Source organism: Chrysemys picta, chromosome 3 (genome assembly GCF_011386835.1).
Source record: "Chrysemys picta bellii isolate R12L10 chromosome 3, ASM1138683v2, whole genome shotgun sequence".
NCBI lineage: Eukaryota > Metazoa > Chordata > Testudines > Emydidae > Chrysemys > Chrysemys picta.
The window spans coordinates 159,910,635-159,930,326 of NC_088793.1; the positions used below are offsets into that span (position 1 = coordinate 159,910,635).

Sequence of the window (19,692 nt, forward strand, 5' to 3'; positions counted from 1 at the left end):
ATGGGGCAGGGATCACTAGCAGGAGGGTCTCTGCCGACTGAAGTCACTAAAACACAGGATTGGGGACTTCAACGGCAGAGTCCAGGGAAGGGTTTTGTGGCCTGCAGCATGCAGGGGGTCAGACCAGATGATCATAATGGTCCCTTCTGACCTTAAAGTCTATGAGTCTATGAGTCTGTTCCTACAACCAAAGGCCCTCTGTTTCCAACCTCAGCTGCATTACTAATCGCTACAAATCCATGGACTCACTTCACCCAACCCTCTTTCCTTAAACAATGCACAGACCTATCCCTGACTTTAACATCCTCTGCTGCATCCCTGCACAGACTATCTTCCCCTCTGCCTCTTCCCTACTGAGCCATACTTCAGAGAGCTCCCCCATTCCAGTCTGCTGCACTCCTGTTATACTCCCTACATATATACAGAAACTGTTCTTTTTCCCCTACCTGCATCCCCCTATGCACTACCCCCACCCCATTCCAATCATACACAGACCTTCCCCCCCGATCATTTCAGTCCTCCACAGTATTCATACAAAAGCCCACTTTCACTATCATTCTTATCCACTTCTGCTTTCTTGTCTGTCCCCCACGCTGCCTCTTCCCCATCTTCACCTCCTAACAAGGACAAACACATTTAATCTGCAGCAGCAGGCACTAACAAAACTCTCTGTCTAGCAAACAGCCCCACTCACTTCCTGTGGGACGGACAATGCAACTCTGAAAGTTTTTAGTGTTGTACTCTGTAGTAATAGAACGAACCTTTAAACCTGCTAACCCCCACTTTTTTTTAAACTACTATTCCTGTCTTTAAAAAGGACTATTGGACTCCTCAAGGTAAAATGTTACATTTGTAGAATTTGCTTTTTACTGAAATATGATAGACACCTTTAAAAGGAAGCCCATTCCATCTATACACTTGTATCATCCCATTAAAATCCTGACCTGTCCCCCCAATTCAGCCCTGTCCAATGCTCTCAAATAAAGCTGAATTTTGTTAAAATCTTTAATCTAATCTTCTCTCAAGAGTTTGTAATCCCAATTTTGTCAACCATTCTGTTTATCATATAATTCACTTGCAGAAACTTATCCATACATAATACTAGATCGGTGTGGGCCGCATCCAGCACTCCAGACATTTTAATCTGGCCCTCGAGCTCCCGCCGGGGAGCAGGGTCCAGGCCTTGCCTGCTCCGGTGCTCCAGCCAGGGAATGGGGTCGGGGGCTTGCCCCATTCCGCGCAGCTCCTGGAAGCAGCAGCAGCATGTCCCTCCTCCGGCTCCTACGCATAGGGGCAGCCAGGGGGCTCCACATGCTGCCCCCATCCTAAGTGCCGCCCCCGCAGCTCCCATTGGCTGGAAACCGTGGCCAATGGGAGCTGCAGGGGCGGCACCTGCAGACGGGACAGCTCGCAGAGCTGCCTGACTACGGCTCCGCATAGGAGCTGGATGGTGGACATGCCGTTGCTTCTGGGAGCTGCTTGAGGTAAGCGTCGCCTGGAGCCTGCACCCATGACCCCCTCCCGGACCCCAACCCCCTGCCCCAGCCCTGATCTTCCTCCTGCCCTCTAACCCCTCGGTCCCAGCCCAGAGCACCCTCCTGCACCCCCAACCCCTCATCTCCAGCCCCGTCCCAGAGCTCACACCCCCAGCTGGAGCCCTCACCCCTTCCCACATCCCAACCCCCAATTTTGTGAGCATTCATGGCCCACTATACAATTTACACACCCAGATGTGGCCCTTGTACTAGATACTCTATATCAAGCTATTCCAACGCAGTGGAAAGGTAAGAAGAGCCACAGGAGGCCAACGTGGTTGCATGAGGAGCTTTTTAGCGATCTAAAAAACAAAAGCGACACATACAGGAAATGGAAGGAGGGGCACATCACCAAGGAAGTATATATGGGGATAGCGTGAGTGTGTAGGGACAAAAAAAATCAGGAAAGTCAAGGTAAAGAATGAGTTACAGCTGACAAGAAACATTAGAGAAACAACAAGAAGGGGTTCTTCAAATATGTCAGACAAAAAAAAAAAAAGAAGATCAGGGACAGTGTGCGTCCGTTCCTCAATGGAGAAGGTGAGCTGGTAACAGAAGATGATAGGAAGGCAGAGCTGCTCAATGCCTACTTTGCTTCAGTCTTCTCACAAAAAATAAAATGACCGGACGACTAGTGAAGATATCAGAGACAATGAAGGGGAAGGGATGCAGATCAGGATAAGTAAAGAACACATCAGAGATCTTTTGAGCAAGTTGAAAGAATTCAAATCAAAAGGGCCTGATTCTATTCACCCAAGCGTACTAATGGAATTGGCTGAATAAATCTTGGAGTCACTGGCAATAATATTTACAAACTCATGGATGACAGGAGAGGTCCCAGAAGACTGGAGAAGGGCTAACCTAGTGCCCATCTTTAAAAAGAGGAGCTGGAGAACTACAGTCAGTCTGACTTCAATACCTGGGAAGCTACTAGAGCAATGTATAAAATATTAAATTGGTAAATACCTGGAGAGTGAAGGGGTAATCACTAGCAGCCAGCATGGATTTACAAAGTACAAATCATGCCAAACCATTTTGATTTCCTTCTTTACAGGGTAACTGGTTTGGTGGATGAGGGAATACAGTGGACATAATATACCTGGACTTTGTCAAGGCTTTTGACACAGTCCTACATCACATTCTCATAAGCAAGCTGAAGCAATGTGGGCTCGGCAGAACTACCATTAAGCAGATACATCATTGGTGAAATAACCGCAAACAAAGAGTAACTACTAATGGAATGATGTCAGATTGGAAGGAGGTCTCAGGTGGTGTTTCACAAGGATCTGTTCTGTGTCCGGTGTTGTTTAACATCTTTATTAATTACCTGGATGTAAGAAGACAGCGCATACTGATCAGATTTGCAGATGACATAAAGCTGGGGGGAGAAGGGGCTGCCAACACTTTGGAGGATACAGCTAAAATTCAGAGGGATCTTGATAAATTGAAGAACAAAATGAAATTCAACAAAGACAAATATAACGTGCTGCATTTAGGCAAAAAACCAATGCACAAATACAGAATGGCGGATAACTGGCACGGCAGCGGCACTGCTGAGAAGGATCTGGGAGTTGTGGTGTATTACAACCTTAACATGAATCAGCAATGCGATGCTGTTGCAAAAAAAGCAAATGCAATTTTAGGTTGCATTAACACAGGCATAGCATGCAAGTCAGGGGAGGGAATAGTACCACTCTGCTTGGCCTTGGCATTGATTAGACCTCAGCTGGAGTACTGCGTCCAATTTTGGTCACCAATGTACAGAAAGGATATGAAGAAACTGGGAAGGATCCAGAGGCGAGCAACAAAGATGGGCAAAGGGATAGAATGCAAGCCATAGGAATAAAGGCTGAAGGAACTGGGTATATTTAGTTTGGAAAAGAGGAGATTAAGAGTCGGGGGACATGATAACAGTGTTCAGTACATGAAAGGCTGCCATAAAAAAGATGGAGAAAAATTTCTCTCTCTTGCCACAGAGGGCAGGACAAGAAGCAATGGGTCCAAACTACAGCATATAGCAGATTTAGATTAACTCTCAGAAAAAAACTTCCTAACTGTAAGAGCAGTAGAACAATGGAACAGACTGCCTAGGGAGATTGTGGAGGCTCCTTATACAGAGGTTTTCAAAAGGTGGCCGGACAGCCATCTGTCTTGGATGGTTTAGACGAGGGGTTCTCAAACATCTTTGCACGACAACCCCCTTCTGACAACAAAAATTACTACACAACCCCAGGAGGGGGAAAACTGAAGCCTGAGCCTGCCCGAGCCCTGCCGCCCCAAGCAGGGGGGACAGGGCCAAAGCCCCACTGCTCTTGGCGGTGGGAAAGCCAAATCCCAAGGGCTTCAGCCCCAGGTGGGGAGCCTGTAAGCTGAGCCTCCCACCCCCTACACTCAGGGCTGAAGTCCTTGGGCTTTGGCCCTGGGCAGTGGGGCTCGGGCTTCAGCCTTGGGCCCCAACAAGGCTAATGCCAGCCCTTGGCAATCCCATTAAAATGGAGTCCTGACCCAGAGTTTGAGAACTGCTGGTTTATACACAACAAATTCTGCATCTTGGAAGGGGGTTAGACTAGATCAGTGATTCTCAAACTTTTGTATTGGTGACCCCTTTCACATAGCAAGCTTCTGAGCGTGACACCCCCCCCCCCCTTATAAATTAAAAACACTTTTTTACATATTTAACACCATTATAAATGCTGGAAGCAAAGCAGGATTTGGGGTAGAGGCTGACAGCTCACAACCCCCCATGTAATAAGCTCACAACCCCCTGAGAGGTCCTGACCCCGAGTTTGAGAACCACTGGATTATATGACCCTTGCAGTCTTTTAACTCTATGATTCTATACTGAATGCATCGGACTATTTCCACAGTTAATGAAATTATTCACATGTGTAAAGTTAAGTGCATGTACATTTTCAGTATTGGGGCCTCACTTAGGCCATGTCTACACTTGCACTTATGTCAGCAAACCTTTTGTCACTCAGGGGTGTGAAAAACACCCCCCCCCCCCCAAGCAACACAAGTTTTGCTAGCATAAGCACTCAACTCCACAGCACTATGTCGCTGGGAGATGCTCTCCCACCAACAAAGCTACTGCTACTCATTGAACTGTTTTTATTATGTCCATGGGAGAGATCTCTCCCATCAACATGGTCTCAGGGTATGTCTACACTTTGGACTTGTCCACACTTAAAATGCCACAGCTAAGTTGCAGTACTTCAGTATAGACACTACCTACAACACCAACAGGAGAATCCACGTAGGTAATCCACCTCCCTGAGAGGCAGTAGCTAGGTTGAGGGACGAATTCTTCAGTTAACCTAGTACTGGCTACAGAAGGTTAAGTCAGCTTAGCTATATGTCACAGGGGTATGGACTGCTGATAGACTTAGCTATGCCAATATAAGTTCTCAATGTAGACCAGCCCTTACCCTGTACTGTACACACTCCAGTTTAACTACATGCTGCTACTGTATTTTGGCTTTTTACCATTTAATTTGGTTTTATATTACTTATTATCATACTTATAGGACAATCACTTATCTAAGTGATCTGAGTAATCCTACTTTGCAAATCCAAGCCACTAGGTTCCTGAATAGCTCCCTGCTAATAAATAAAGGATGTTTATACCTGTTTTTAAAGAAATTACAGAGTTATATCATAGCACATGAAAACAGCCGCCTAACCTGAAGAAGAGCTCTGTGTAGCTCGAAAGCTTGTCTCTCTCACCAACAGCAGTGGGGCCAATAAAAGCTATAACCTCACCCACCTTGCCTCTCTCATAGCCTGGGACGGACATGGCTACAAACAACGCCACATACAACCTTGCGGCGTTCCCTCTCTCCCCCAGGGTCAGCTCTGGCATTAGCTACCCTTTCTCGTAGACTCTCCATAACGCGAAGTGGGGTTTTGCCTTATCTCACAAACCAGACCCGGGCCCTAGCTCTGTACGAGGCAATAGATCCAGGCTCGGGTAGGAGTCCAGGGCTGGCTCTGTGTTACCCAGTGCGAGCGTCTGCGGTTACAGCCGGCTCCGCAACACACCGCCCCGCAGCGCGGAGCCGCAGTGCGCGGTTGTCCGGCGCCAGCCACACCGGAGCCCAGTTCCGCGTCCCCTCGGCAGAGGGCGGCGGCGCTCAGCGGGGATGCGCTTGACACACACCACACGGAGCTAGGACCGGACCGGCCCCGCTTCACCCTGCGGGAGTGACCGCCCATCCTGGCTCTCGTGGCGGGGGCTCCTGGGGCCCCACGCACGGCGCCGAGGTCGGACTGACCCCTCCCCCATTCACTGAGGGAACAGGCCCCGCCACAAAGGAGGCAGCAGGAGGGGCCCTCACGCACCGGCCGCTCCTCTCCGCGCGCGAACATCCAGGCGCACGCGCCGAACCACCCGTCAATCACGGGCAGATTCACCACTCCTGACTCAGCCGTCGGACCCAACAATGCGCATGCGCATCAACTCGGTTGCTCCGCCCTGTGGGTCAAAGGTCACGCCTGAGCAAGTGTTCAGACTATCTTCTCGGAACCCAATTTTAAACCGCGATCCAGCCGACACAGCGCACGGTCATGGGAGTAACCCCCGGCTAGACTCGGTTGCCCAAACAATATATGGCCGCCTCCCTGGAGCAGTGCGGAAACGTCCGTTGGGAGCGTACCAACTTCCGGCACGTGCCGCGTGTGTAGGAGGTGGGTTCGTTCACCCCCGGCAGGGCCTGGCCCACGTGACAGGTGGGCGGGGGACCTCCAGCAGCGGCTCATGCAGGTGAGCGGGGCTTGGGTCGGTAAGGGAGCGGGGACGCCTAGCGTCAGGGCCAGGCTGGGTGCAGCCCGGGCCGGGCTAGCTCCGCAGGGCTCGTGGGGGGCGCTGCCCCGGGGTCCCGGGAGGGTGATGGGGCGTCTCGTGCCCTTTGCCCTGTGGGGCCAGGGGTGAAAGGGCCGGGCTTGGGCGGATCCCTGGCTCTGGTTTAGGGGGCTCAGCGGCAGCGGCTCTGCACAGCCCCAGGCTGAAAGCGGAGCTGGGGAGTTAAGACCAGTGAAAAAACCACGAGTTGGCAACAGTGGGGTGGCCTTGGGCATTAGGCACTGGCCTGGGACTCAGGAGATCTGGATTCAGCTACTGGCTCTGACGTGAACCCCCTGTGTGATTGGGGTAAGGTAGTCTCTGTGCCTCAGTTTCCTATTTGTAAAATGGTGCCACTGTAATAAAACTACTCTGCCTTCCCCATCCCCTCTCCTATGGGACTTTAAAGAAACAGTACACATCTTCATTTCATGTGTGTTAATTTTTTTTCAGATGTAAAAGTTTTCCTCTCACTTTAAAGACATGGACAGTTTTGTTGAACAACTGAAAAGGGGGACAGAGGAAGAGTTTACAGAAGAGTCTGCGTGGGATGGGTCTGTGGTAAACACCACAAGCAGTTCACTTCCAACTGTCTATTTACCTTTACTCCCACAGTACCTTTGGCATCCAAGTAATTGTATTTCTCTGTTGACTGCTTATCCTTACTAGCACATGCTGGTAACTAACCTAGTAGCATTAGAGATGTCACTGCCACTGAACTCACTGAGAGTTGAGGGCTCTCCCACAGTACTGGATGGGGGGGAGTGCCATAAAGATGCATCACTGCTTTCTGTGTCTTGACACAGACCTCACTGTACCCAATTTAAAAAAAAAAAAAGCCCTATTGCAAACTTCTAACATCTCTCATGCTACTATGTTAATGTATATCTGTATATACAGTATCTGGCTCCATTGGGCCCCAATCTTGGTTGAGGCTTTTGTTAGCTTCTAATACAAATGCTTAGTAAAAATAGAGAATGGGTCAAAACCAAAACTTTAGTACAGAAATCCTCTATATTTTGAGAAAGCCTAGATCTGAATTTTGCAGCATGGACCCATCTCAAGGGCGGTAGTGTACAGTGAATGACCCTTGTATAATTCCCAAATTTCCTTAACTCTAATTGCCCCACAAGTGATAATGCCGTTTAACTTTGCATTTATAGCCCTTGCTATGGTCTCTTGCTCCTCTGCTGTTTTTCAAACAATATGTTTCTCCGGGTAACTTCAGATCCACACAGGTGAAGATCACTTTCCATAGCTTCCAAGACAGGTATAGTTTGTTAAGAACAAAACATAAGGTTGGCCGTACTGGGTCAGACCAGTGGTTCATTCAACCCAGTAGCTTGTCTTCTGACAGTGGCTGGTGCCAGATAGTTCAGAGGGAGTGAACAGAACAGGTGAATCCTGTTAAATTGAGTGAGCCATCCCCTGTCATCCAGTCAAAGGTATCGGGACACCTAGCTCATGGGGTTCAGTCCCTGATCATCTTGGCTAATAGCCATTGATGGACCTATCCTCCATGAACTTCTTTTTTTGAACCCAGTTATGCTTCTGGCCTTCACAATGCTCCCTGGCAACGAGTTCCACAGGTTGATTGTGCATTGTGGGAAGAAGTACTTCCTTATTTTTGTTTGAAACCTGCTGCATATTGATTTCAGTGGTTGGCTGCTGGTTCTTGTATTATGGGCAGGGGTAAATAACACTTCCCTATTCACTTTCTCCACTCCATTCATGATTTTACAGACCTCTACTGTATCCCCCTTTAGTCATTTCTTTTCTAAGATGAATAGTACCAGTCTTGTTTTAATCTCTCTTGACATGAAAGCTATTCCATACCCCTAATCTTTTTTTTTTTATTGCCCTTCTCTGAACTTTTTCCAATTCTAATATATCTTTTTTGAGATAGGGCAACCAGAACTGAATGCAGTATTCCAGGTGTGGATGACTGACAGATTTTTGTAGTTGCATTATAATGTTTTCTGCCTTATCTATCCCTTTCTTAATGATTCCTAACATTCTGTTTGCTTTTTTAACTGCTGCTGCATATTGAGCAGATGTTTTCAGAGAACTATCTACGATGCCTCCAAGATCTCTTTCTTGAGTGGTAACAGCTAATTTAGACCCCTTCATTTTGTGTGTGTAGTTGGGATGATATTTTTCCAATGTGCATTACTTTGCACTTATCAACATTGAATTTTATCTGCCGTTTTGTTGCCCGGTCACCCAGTTTTGTGAGATCCCTTTTGTAACACTTCACAGTCAGCTTTGGACTTCAACTATGTTTAGTAATTTTGAATCATTGGAAAATTTGCCATCTCACTGTTTACCCCCTTTTCCAGATAATTTATGAGTATGTTGCAGAGGGTCCTGTGGCACCTTTAAGACTAACAGAGGTATTGGGAGCATAAGCTTTCGTGGGTAAGAACCTCACTTCTTCAGATTTGTCACCTAAAAAGATGCCATCTGAAGAAGTGAGGTTCTTACCCACGAAAGCTTATGCTCCCAATACTTCTGTCTTAAAGGTGCCACAGGACCCTCTGCTGCTTTTTACAGATTCAGACTAACATGGCTACCCCTCTGATACTATGAGTATGTTGAACAGCACTGGTCACAGTACAAATCTTTTGGGATCCTGCTGTTTACCTCTCTCCATTGATAAAACTGACAGTTTATTCCTACCCTTTGTTTCCTGTCTTTTTAACTAGTTACTGATCCATGAGAGGATCTTTCATCTTATCGCATGGCTGCTTACTTTGCTTATGAGCCTTTGGTGTGGGACCTTGTCAAAAGGCTTTCTGAAAGTCCAAGTACACTGGCTTTACATGTTTGTTGACCCACTGAAAGAATTCTAATAGATTGGTGAGGCATGCTTTCCCTTACAAAAGCTGTATTGACGCTTCCCCAGCATATGAGTTCATCTATGTGTCTGATAATTCTGTTCTTTACCATACTTTTAACAAATTTGCATGGTACTAAAGCTAGGCATGCTGACTGTAATTTCCAGGATTGCCTCTGGAGCCTTTTTTAAAAATCATTATTACATTAGCTCACCACCAGGCAGCAGGTATAGCGGCTTATTTAAGCCATATGTTACATACTACAGTTAGTAGTTCTTAAATTTCATATTTGAGTTCCTTCGGAACTCTTGGGTGAATACCATCTGGTCCTGGCGATTTATTAAAGTTTAATTTATCAATTTGTTCCAAAACCTCCTCTACTGATGCCTCAATCTGGATCAATTCCTCAGATTTGTCACCTAAAAAGAATGGCTCAGGTGTGGGAATCTCCCTCGCATTCTCTGCAGTGAAGACCAATGCAAAGAATTTGTTTAGCTTCTTTGCAACAGCCTTGTTTTCCTTGACTGCTCCCTTAGCACCTTGATCATCCAATGGTCCTACTGATTGTTTGGCAGGCTTCTGATGGACTTAAAACAAATTTTGCTGTTAGTTTTTGTCTTTTCCTAGTTGCTCTTCAAATATTTATTTTTTTTTGGCCTGCCTAATTATATTTTTATATTTGACTTGCCAGCGTTTATGCTCCTTTCTATTTTCCTCAGTAGGATTTGATTTCCAATTTTTAAAGGATGTCTTTTTGCCTCTAACTGCCTTTTTTATTTTGTTGTTTGGCCATGGTGACTTTTTTTTTTTTAAATTTGGGATATACATTTAGTTTGAGCCTTTATTATGGTGGTTTTTAAATAGTTTCCATGCAGCTTGCAGGCATTTCATTCTTGTGACCGTTCCTTTTAATTTCCGTTTAACTAGCTTCCTTATTTTTGTGTCATTTCCCTTTTTGAAGTTACTTGCTACTGTGATGGGTTTCTTTGGTATTTTCCCCTCTAACAGCATGTAAATTTAACTTCATTTTGGTTGCTATTATAATAGCAATAATAATTGATCGGTTCAGTACCAGATCCTGTGCTCCCCTTAGGACTTTCCCCTTGTGGGTTCCAGGACTAGCTGCTCCAAGAAGCAGTCATTAACAGTGTCTAGAAATTTGATCTCACATCTTTTTATCTTGCATCCCATCCTGAGGTGACATATATCCAGTCAGTAGGGGATAGTTGAAATCCCCCATTACTATTGTTTTTTCTGTTTTTGTAGCCTCTCTAATCTCCCTGAGCATTTCACAATGCTCAATAACGATCAGATGGTGAGTTGTATATTCCTACTGTACTCTCATTATTTAAGCATGGAATTGTTATCCACAGAGATTCTATGGTACTGTTTGATTCATTTAAGATTTTTACTGTATTTGAGTCTATGCTTTATTTCATAGATGATCTACTATGTCATTCCCATATGTTTTGTACCCTGGTATTACCATGTCCCATTGATTATCATCATTGCACCAAGTTTCCTTGATGCCTTATATCAATATAATTCTTTACAGCCGGGCATTCAGTTTCACCCAGCCTAATATTTAGACTTCTAGCATTTGTATACAAGCACTTATAAAATTTGTCAATATTTAGTTGTCTGCCTTCATGTGACATAATTGAAGGGGATGCCGTTTTTGACTGTTTCTCTTCATTTCCTACCTGTACTTTATCAACTTCTATTCTCTCCTCTTTATTAGGATACAGAGCATCCCCTTTAATAAATCCTCCCCTAAGGTATGTCTCTGTCCAAACCTGGTGCTCCATACGTCCGCACTTGTTGGTTTCCCCCCAGCCCTTCATTTAAAAACTCCTTCACAACCTTTTTAATTTTACATGCCAGCAATCTGGTTCCATTTTAGTTTAGATGGAGCCCATCCTTCCTGTATAGGCTCCTCCTTTCCCCAAAGGTTCCCCTGTTCCTAATAAACCTAAATCCCTCCTCTGAACACCATTGTCTCATCCACTCATTGAGACCCTGCAGTTCTGCATGTCTAACTGGCCCTGCATGTGGAACTGGAAGCATTTCAGAGAATACTACCTTTAAGGTCTTGGACTTCAATCTCTTACCTAGCAGACTAAATTTGGCCTCTAGGACCTCTCTCCTACCTTTTCCTATGTCAGTGGTATCTACATGTACAATGACCCTTGGCTCCTCCCCAGCGCTGCTCATATATCTATCTAGAGGTCTCCAGAGGTCCACAACCTATGCCCCTGGCAGGCATTTCACCATGCAGTTCTCCTGGTGCATCACAAAACCATCTATGTTTCTAATAATTGAATCCCCCATGACTGTTACCTGCCCTTGAAGGGGTATCCTCAATGTGAGAGGATAACATTACGTCATCTGGAAGGAGGATCCCAACTATGGGATCATTTCTCTCCGCTCCAGCTTGATGTTCTCCTTCCTCAAGACTTTCATCCTCAGCACAGAGGCTGTCAGACTAGGAGTGGGACTGCTTTATTGGGTCCCTGAAATTCTCACCTGTGTATCTCCCTTAGCTCCTTCAGTTCAGCCACGCTAGTCTCAAGAGCCCGTACTCAGTCTCTGAGGGCCATGAGCTGCTTGCTCTGAATACACATATATGCCACCAGTCCATAAGGGAGGTAATCGTACATGCTGCATTCAGTGCAGTAGAGTGGATAGCCCCCACTGTGCTGCTGGACTTCTGTCTGCATTATTTCTACTCTTGCAGGGTTTTTGTTTGTTCTGTGTCATTTAAAAAAAAATTTTGGGTGGGGGGGTGTTATTAACCTCAGTTTAGCAAATGTTAGGTGTATCTGGCTTTCACACTCCTTCTCTAAACTCCTGTGTTTGCTGCTTCTGTTCACTAGCCTCTCTATTCGTTTAGGAGCTGGTGTTTTTTTTTTTTTTTTTTTTAAACCCCTGTTCTCCCTGAGTTCGTCCTACCCCCTTGTCAAGGGACACTAAAGGGATTAAGGATCAAAGGATGGAAGACTAGAGCCTTGTTATTGGCAAAGATATAGATACTAAAGTAACAGCTGTGTTTTTGTTTTGTTTTTTTAAGAAGATCACAGTCAGTAGTTATCCACTAACCTTATTTTTTCAGCAACCAGAGGTCGAAAGGCAACAGAATTTCAGGAGACTAAGAAAGCTTGTTTAAATTACATTCAGGATGCCCTGCTACAACACCAGTGGCAGAGGGCTGCAGAATTCATGACTAACTATTTGGAGACATTAGAGAGTACTTCTGCTGAAAAACGGATGGCTGCCCCAGAGGTAAGTAGAAAGGAAAAATCAGTACTCTCTCCCTCAGTTGATGGAAATAATTTAAAGGGGCATCTGAGATAATTCAGGACCCATACTTATACTTTGTTTATGTAAAATATAAATCCCTAAAACTTCACAAAAATCTAATTGTCAGATGTTTTCATAATTTTCAGGTGTCACCTGTCATCTGTTTGCACAACAGATCAGAACGTGGCCCAAATATGAATAAATATGCCACAAATCACACCAGTAGCATGTTCTACTTAAAATATAGGTTTTCATAATCTCATTCTGAAACAGAGAAATAAGCACATTTGCCACTGGTTCCCTTACATGTTGGTGTCCATTTGAAAACTGCATCTTGTTTTTAGTTCTCCATCATCTTTCTCCAGTACTGCATGAACCTTCTTGCTAGTCCCTTCCCTGCTTCCTCTATGCATCTCAACAGATGGAAAGGGTAGTAAACTATACTGACAAACAGCTGTTAAAAAAAATTAATTCAGTGCAGAGAACATTGGCTACTACCAGTTTGTTGGAATTGCTGATCTAACTGTGTAGACAAATCTTGATCACAAAGATATTTGGGGGTGGGGTAGGATGCCTCTGGACAGAGGGGATGTATTTCAGTTTGCAATTTCATCTAATTATCCTTACCTTTGTATTAAGGTAACGTGAGCTACCTATACCGTACATTTTAGTGGGGTAACATGAAAGGAAAATTTCTTGTTTGCTTGAGTTATCAGTCCATGGTAGGCACCTTCTGGCTTCTATATACGGTTTTGGTGTGTTTTGTTGAAGTATGAGATTTTGATGACCACTTGTGAAGTTTCCATTGCATTTAAGCTTTATTTTCACTTATACTACATGCTGGTATATTTTACTATAGCAGCAAATAATACACAATAGTTTTCTATTTGCAATTTAAGCCACACATAATATGGCTAAATATAACAGCCATAGTTTAGTGATGAGAGACTAATGCTGTTCTGGCTGCTGTGTGCAGAGAGTTTTCACTTCTGAAATTTTAATTCTTTTGGGATTTTTTTTTCTCCATTGGCAGGTGATTTGGAGAATAGGAACTGAAATTTTGTGCCATCATCCCAAGAGCAGCATTGAAGAGTTCAACTATTTTGCTGAGCGGATGAAAAATCTAGGAGTAAAAAGGTATTTAAAGGTGAGGATACCCTTAAGGGGACACTTCGGAAAGAAGTATGATTTAAGTCCTGTAAATTTTACCTACTGGTGTTACAAGCAACACTTAAGAAACTCTTAAGAATATTCTCTCTGATAGTTAGTATCACTGAAGAATCAAGAGACTGCACCTTAGACTTATGTAATGGCATCATTATTTTTCCATCCCATTCCCTATATAGCCTATCGTCTTGTTTGCTTTTTTGACTGTAGCTGCACATTCTGCTGAAGTCTTCATTGAGCTGACCACAGTCTCTTTCCTAAGTTGATAATTAATTTAGAACCATGACATGTATATGGATAGCCTGTGTTTTTTTTTTTTTTCTCTCTTCTAATGTATATTACTTTGCAGTTATCAATATTGAGCTTCCATTATCATCATGTTGCCTGTTCACCTGGCTTGGTCAGGTCTCATTGTAGCTCCTCACAGTCTGCTATGATCCTGGTTAATCTACATAACTTTGTCATCTACAAATTTTGCTGCCTGACTCCTTTCCCCCCTTTCCAGATTCATAATACATATACAAAACACTAGACTAGTCAGGAACTTTGATGTACTCTTCTGTAAATCTTTTGGCATGATTACATTTTTCCATTTATTCCTACTCTTTTTGCTTTCTGTCTCTTTGCCAATTTTTGATTCATGACAATATTATTTTTTATTATTTGTATTGCCATACCACTGAGGAGCCCTAGTCATAGAACAGGACCCAATTATGTTAAGTGCTGTATAAACACAGAACTTCAAGAGAATCCCTGCCCCCAAAGGTTTACTTTGACTCCCATTCCATTTTTAATTAGTTTTTTTTACTAGACTTTTGTTAAGGACTTTTAAAAGTCTAAATAAGCTAGCATCTGATTCTCCTCTATATACTACTTTATCAACCTGTTAAAAGAATTGCAATAGATGAGTGAGACATGATTTTCGTTTGTTGAATCTGTGCTGGTTAGGCCCCCATCATATTGTGATCTTACAGATGTTTTCGTGTTTTAGTTTATCGTTTTTAACCAATTTGCCAGTTTACTGGTACTATTCACCAGATCGCCACCATTTCCTTTTTTTTTTTTTTTTTAAACTATATATTTTTTAAATTACAGCACTTGCAATCTCCTGCATTTTCAGGTTTTTACTTTGTTTAACATTTCCCAAGAATGTATCAGAGTTTATTACAGAAATTAAAAAGTGGGTGAAAATCAGTGCAAAAATTAACCAGTTTTCTGGGGAAATACAGGGTTAATATTGGGATGGAGGACAGAAAAAAATTAATAGAGAAACATCAGGATATTGTAAGTAAAAGCAGTTTAATGCTGTGGCTTATTTTGTGAACTGTACATTACCAGTACATGAACACATGCGTGTATGTCTGTCTGTCTGTATCTTCCCCAACATTGCCTTACTTTAACAGACAGCTTCTCATTTACACGTAGATAAATTTATTAACAAAAACACATCGACCTAATGTAATGTATTGGATTTGCTTAACATAATTAGTATTTTCATGTATTTGGTCAAAATTCAGGTGAAAAGCAATTTAAAAAAAATAGCATTTATAAAACTTGGGAAACTTTTTTGGTAAAAATCGGTAGACTGAAAATGAAGGGCCTTATATACTTGTTATCTTCTAATTCTCTGGAATAGTGGCTGTTTTTAGTGAGGGATTGCATATTTTTGCTAGCAGCTCAGCCACTTCATATTTAAGCTCCTTCAGAAGTGTTGGATGTATACCATCTCGCTTGTGACTTATTGCTTTATAAACTGCTTGTACTAGCATTACTACTTTTGACACCGCCATCGCTGATAGTACCTCATATTTATTACCACAAAAGAGCAGGTCTGGGATATGTATCTTCCACAGCATCATCTATGGTGAAGACTGATGCAAAAAATCATTTAGCTTCTCAGCAATGTCCACACTTACCTATATCCATGTATTTTTCTTTCTCCTTTTCCTAATATTGTATGTATCTCCAGCACTTTCTGCAGATACATCATTTGACTGAAAGAATCTATGCAAAATAACTAGGGCTGTCAATCGCAGTTAATTCACGTGATTAACTCAAAAAATTAATCACAATTTAATCGCGATTAATTTTTTAATCCCACGTATAACAATAAAATACCAATTGAAATTTACTAAATATTTTTGGATGTTTTTCTACATTCTCAATATTGATTTCAATTACAACACAGAATATAAAGTGTACAGTGCTCACTTTATGTTATTAGTTTTGATTACAAATATTTGCACTGTAAAAATAAGACGTATTTTTCAATTCACCTCATACAAGTACTATAGAGCAATCTCTTTATTGTGAAAGTGTAACTTACAAATGCAGATTTTTTTTTTGGTTACATAACTGCACTAAAAAACAAAACTGTGTAAAACTTCAGAGCCTACAAGTCCACTCAGTCCTATGTCTTATTCTGCCAATCGCTAAGACAAACAAGTTTGTTTACATTGACAGTAGATTCTGCTGCCTGCTTCTTATTTACAATGTCACCTGAAAATTAGTATGGCACTTTTGTAGCCGGCGTTGCAAGGTATTTACATGCCAGATATGCTAAACATTTGTGTGTCCCTTCCATGCTTCGGCCACCATTCCAGAGAACATGCTTCCATGCTGATGATGCTCCTTTTTTGAGGGGGGACAGTGTCAATTAAATTTGTGACTGTACTCTGGGGGGGGAGAATTGTATGTCTCCTGCTCTGTTTTACCCACATTCTGCATATATTTCATGTTATAGCAGTCTCAGATGATGACCCAGCAAATGTTCGTTTTAAGAACACTCTCACAGCAGATTTGACGAAATGCAAAGCCGATACCAATGTGAGATTTCTAAAAATAGTTACAGCACTCGACCCAAGGTTTAAGAATCTGAAGTGCTGTCCAAAATCTGAGAGGGACGAGGTGTGGAGCATGCTTTTAGAAGTCTTAAAATAGCAACACTCTGATGCGGAAACTACAGAACCCAAACCACCAAAAAAGAAAATGAACATTTGCTGGTGGCATCTGACTCAGATGATGAAAATGAACGTGCATCAGTCCGCACTACTTTGGATTGTTATCAAGCAGAACCCATCATCAGCATGGAAGCACGTCCTCTGGAATGGTGGTTGAAGCATGAAGGGACATATGAATCTTTAGAGCATCTGGCACGTAAATATCTTGCAACGCCATCTACAACAGTGTCATGCGAAAGCCTGTTCTCACTTTCAGGTGACGTAAACAAGAAGCAGGCAGCATTATCTCCTGCAGATTGTAACCAACCTTGTTTGTCTGAGTGATTGGCTGACCAAGAAGTAGGACTGAGTGGACTTGTAGGCTCTAAAATTTTACATTGTTTTCTTTTTGAATGCAGTTTTTTTGTACATAATTCTACATTTGTAAGTTCAACTTTCATGATAAAGAGATTGCACTACAGTACTTGTATGGAGTGAATTGAAAAATACAATTTTTTTGTTTTTTACAGTGCAAATATTTGTAATAAAAATAAATATAAAGTGAGCACTGCACACTTCGTTTTCTGTGTTGTAATTGAAATTAATATATTTGAAAATTTTGTATGTTTACTACAATATTTAAAATAAATGGTATTCTATTGTTGAGTAAAAGCGCGATTAATTGCAATTAATTATTTGAATCGCTTGACAGCCCTAAAAATAACCTAATTAAAATATTCCAGTTCTGTCACAGTTCTAATTAAAATGTATTTAGGCTATGTTGTATTGATGCCAATAATGTGGCTTTCTTTTTGCAGGTGTATAGTAGGAGGTAAAATTGCAGTGTGCTGTCAGGATAGTCTGATCTGTATGACATAAAATTAAGTATTGTAAATTGTTGTAGGTCTGTTTAGAGCATGTCTTTCACCTCCTGTGTAATGGACTGATAGATGATGCATACCAAAACCTGTCCCTGGCAGAAGGCTGGAGGTATGGAGAACAAACAGTTGCTCAGGATAAAGAATTGAAACTCATTCAAGCTTACAAGGGACTGCTGGACTACTATAACTGGGCCAAAAAAAGAAAAGCCATGTTGGAGCTTGGTGAGTACCAGTGCTGCTGCCTTTAGATAAGAGGAGCTGTTCAGATCAGTCGTTCTCATAAGTCACCATGGCTTGCCGCTGATTCTTGAAGGAGGGAACATGGACATAGGTTAGAACATTGGTGGTGAAAGCTGCATTCAGTCTGATTACTTGCAGCACAGAGAACTTCTAAAATTCTGATGCATGCTTTTTATTAAAAAAAAAAAAAAAAAAAAGTGTTCATCCATTGGATCTGCAAGATCTCCTCCAAAAGAACTGTTCTGAGTGGAGGACAAGAACCTGGCTGCCTTCTCAGTGAGAGAAATCTGAACGTCTGGGTGTACTTTTCGCTCTACTTCATGATAAACACGATCTGATTGAGGCCAGGTTTATAGTGGCAGTGTCTTGGCTTCCTGAGAAATCACCTCCATGTACCACCATGGCCGTGGAGATCAGTTGGGACATAGGAGCTAACAGTCCCCACATTTAAATGAAGAAGAGGGGAAGGTGGCTCTTGTTCTCAAGGGCAAGCCCTTGACTCTGGAATTCCTTTCTCATGCTTTTTCATGCCAGATAGTTGCGGGAGGAGGTGGAAAGTCACACTGGAATCTTGTTTGACATTTGTTTAAGTCATTTGTTATATCTATGTGCCCTGAAACTTTTGCAAGAAGGCATATTTATTATAAGCCAAATAAAAATAAAGGTAGAAAATCCCAGCTCAGGATCCTGGTCATTTTAAAAAAGTTGTTTGAACCCTTAATTCCTCTTACATTCAGCAACCAAGAGTTTTATATGAATGAAAATTATAAGTATTACCTATAAAAATACTTTCTGCTTAAGAGAAACACCATTTATTTTAGATTTTTTACCAGTAGACATTAAAAATCACCTACTTGAAGCTCTGTGTCCTTGAAAATATTCTAAAACTATACTACTACAGAGACTTGTCAATTACCCTGAGTTCAGATAACCTGGCAACAGCATAAATGATTTTTGGTTCCTAATGGAGAATGCTTAATCAAAGGAGTTCCATCAGAGAACTTTTGTTTATAGGTAGTCTTTTCAGCTGCCTGCCGTATATGCATATTTAGAAGCTGACTTTCATATTTAATTGTTAATTTTTTAGTTTACCTTTGTAGAGATGATGGGATTAAATATATTATTTGAATAAAATGGACATTTCTTTAGATTTATTTTATTTACCTATTTTGCTGTAACAGAAAATGAAGCCTCAGATAATTTAGTCAGAATGTGATGTCTATAAGGCAAGATCCGTAAGATTCAGATATAATTTGATAATTAACTTAATTGCCAGAAACCCCACACCACAAGACTAGTAAGCTCCACAGTTCATTTAACTGTTGGTGGGTGGGGGGAGGTGAAGCAGGAAGATGGTTACTAGTATTTTTCAGCTAAGATCTAATCCTCCCACACCTAGCTCCTGAAATCTCTATACAGTATACAAATATTTCTTACCTTCTGCACTTGTTTTATAAAGCTACTACCTCTTCCTTTGTCCTTCTCATTTTTAGCTCTCACTGAGCTCCATTCTCTTGTGTTAAGGTGCTTTTTGAAATGGGATTCAAGGTGTTGACTTTTTTTCTGTAAAGCCCGCTATAGCTTGAGTCCTGACTCTGTGAGACTATCACTCATGTAAATTAAAAAAAAAAACCCTTCTATCTTTTGGCAGATGGTAATTTTGCAGACTCTGTTGAACAGGAAATGCACAGTTTCTTTCGGCAGGCAGCAGTGAATCTCAAGGAGATAATTAAAATACCTGGAGTTTGGGACCCTTTTGTGAAGTGCTATGTGGACGTAAGAGCCCTTTTTTTTGCAAATATTACTTAAACGCTGCTTTGTCTAATCTTAAACAAAATGGTTAGATGAAAGTGAAAGATTTTCTGATGTTTGACCACTTGCAATTAAGTTATAGTTAGGAAAGGGACACTGTGAAAATGCTACCTTTTAAAACAATATATGTAGTGTCTTCAT

At 42.2% G+C, this 19,692-nt stretch overlaps 1 protein-coding gene across 10 annotated transcripts in view; it reads left to right on the forward strand.

Annotated features, from left to right (window-relative positions):
* The first annotated feature begins 5,592 nt into the window (after window positions 1-5,592).
* Window positions 5,593-19,692, forward strand: part of TAF1A (TATA-box binding protein associated factor, RNA polymerase I subunit A) — a 29,521-nt gene continuing 15,421 nt past the window's right edge. For 2 of the 10 annotated variants that reach the window (XM_005289618.5, XM_042848601.2), the window contains exons 1-6: window positions 5,593-6,297; window positions 6,829-7,006; window positions 12,325-12,494; window positions 13,546-13,659; window positions 17,523-17,721; window positions 19,391-19,515. In XM_005289618.5, the coding sequence (XP_005289675.2) occupies window positions 6,859-7,006; window positions 12,325-12,494; window positions 13,546-13,659; window positions 17,523-17,721; window positions 19,391-19,515 (756 nt within the window). In that variant the 5' untranslated portion in view covers window positions 5,593-6,297; window positions 6,829-6,858. Of the gene's footprint in view, window positions 6,685-6,828; window positions 7,007-9,080; window positions 9,235-10,953; window positions 10,991-12,324; window positions 12,495-13,545; window positions 13,660-17,522; window positions 17,722-19,390; window positions 19,516-19,692 lie in introns of those variants that run through there. The other 8 variants (XM_065590635.1, XM_065590636.1, XM_065590638.1 and 5 more) reach the window with 8 other exon arrangements.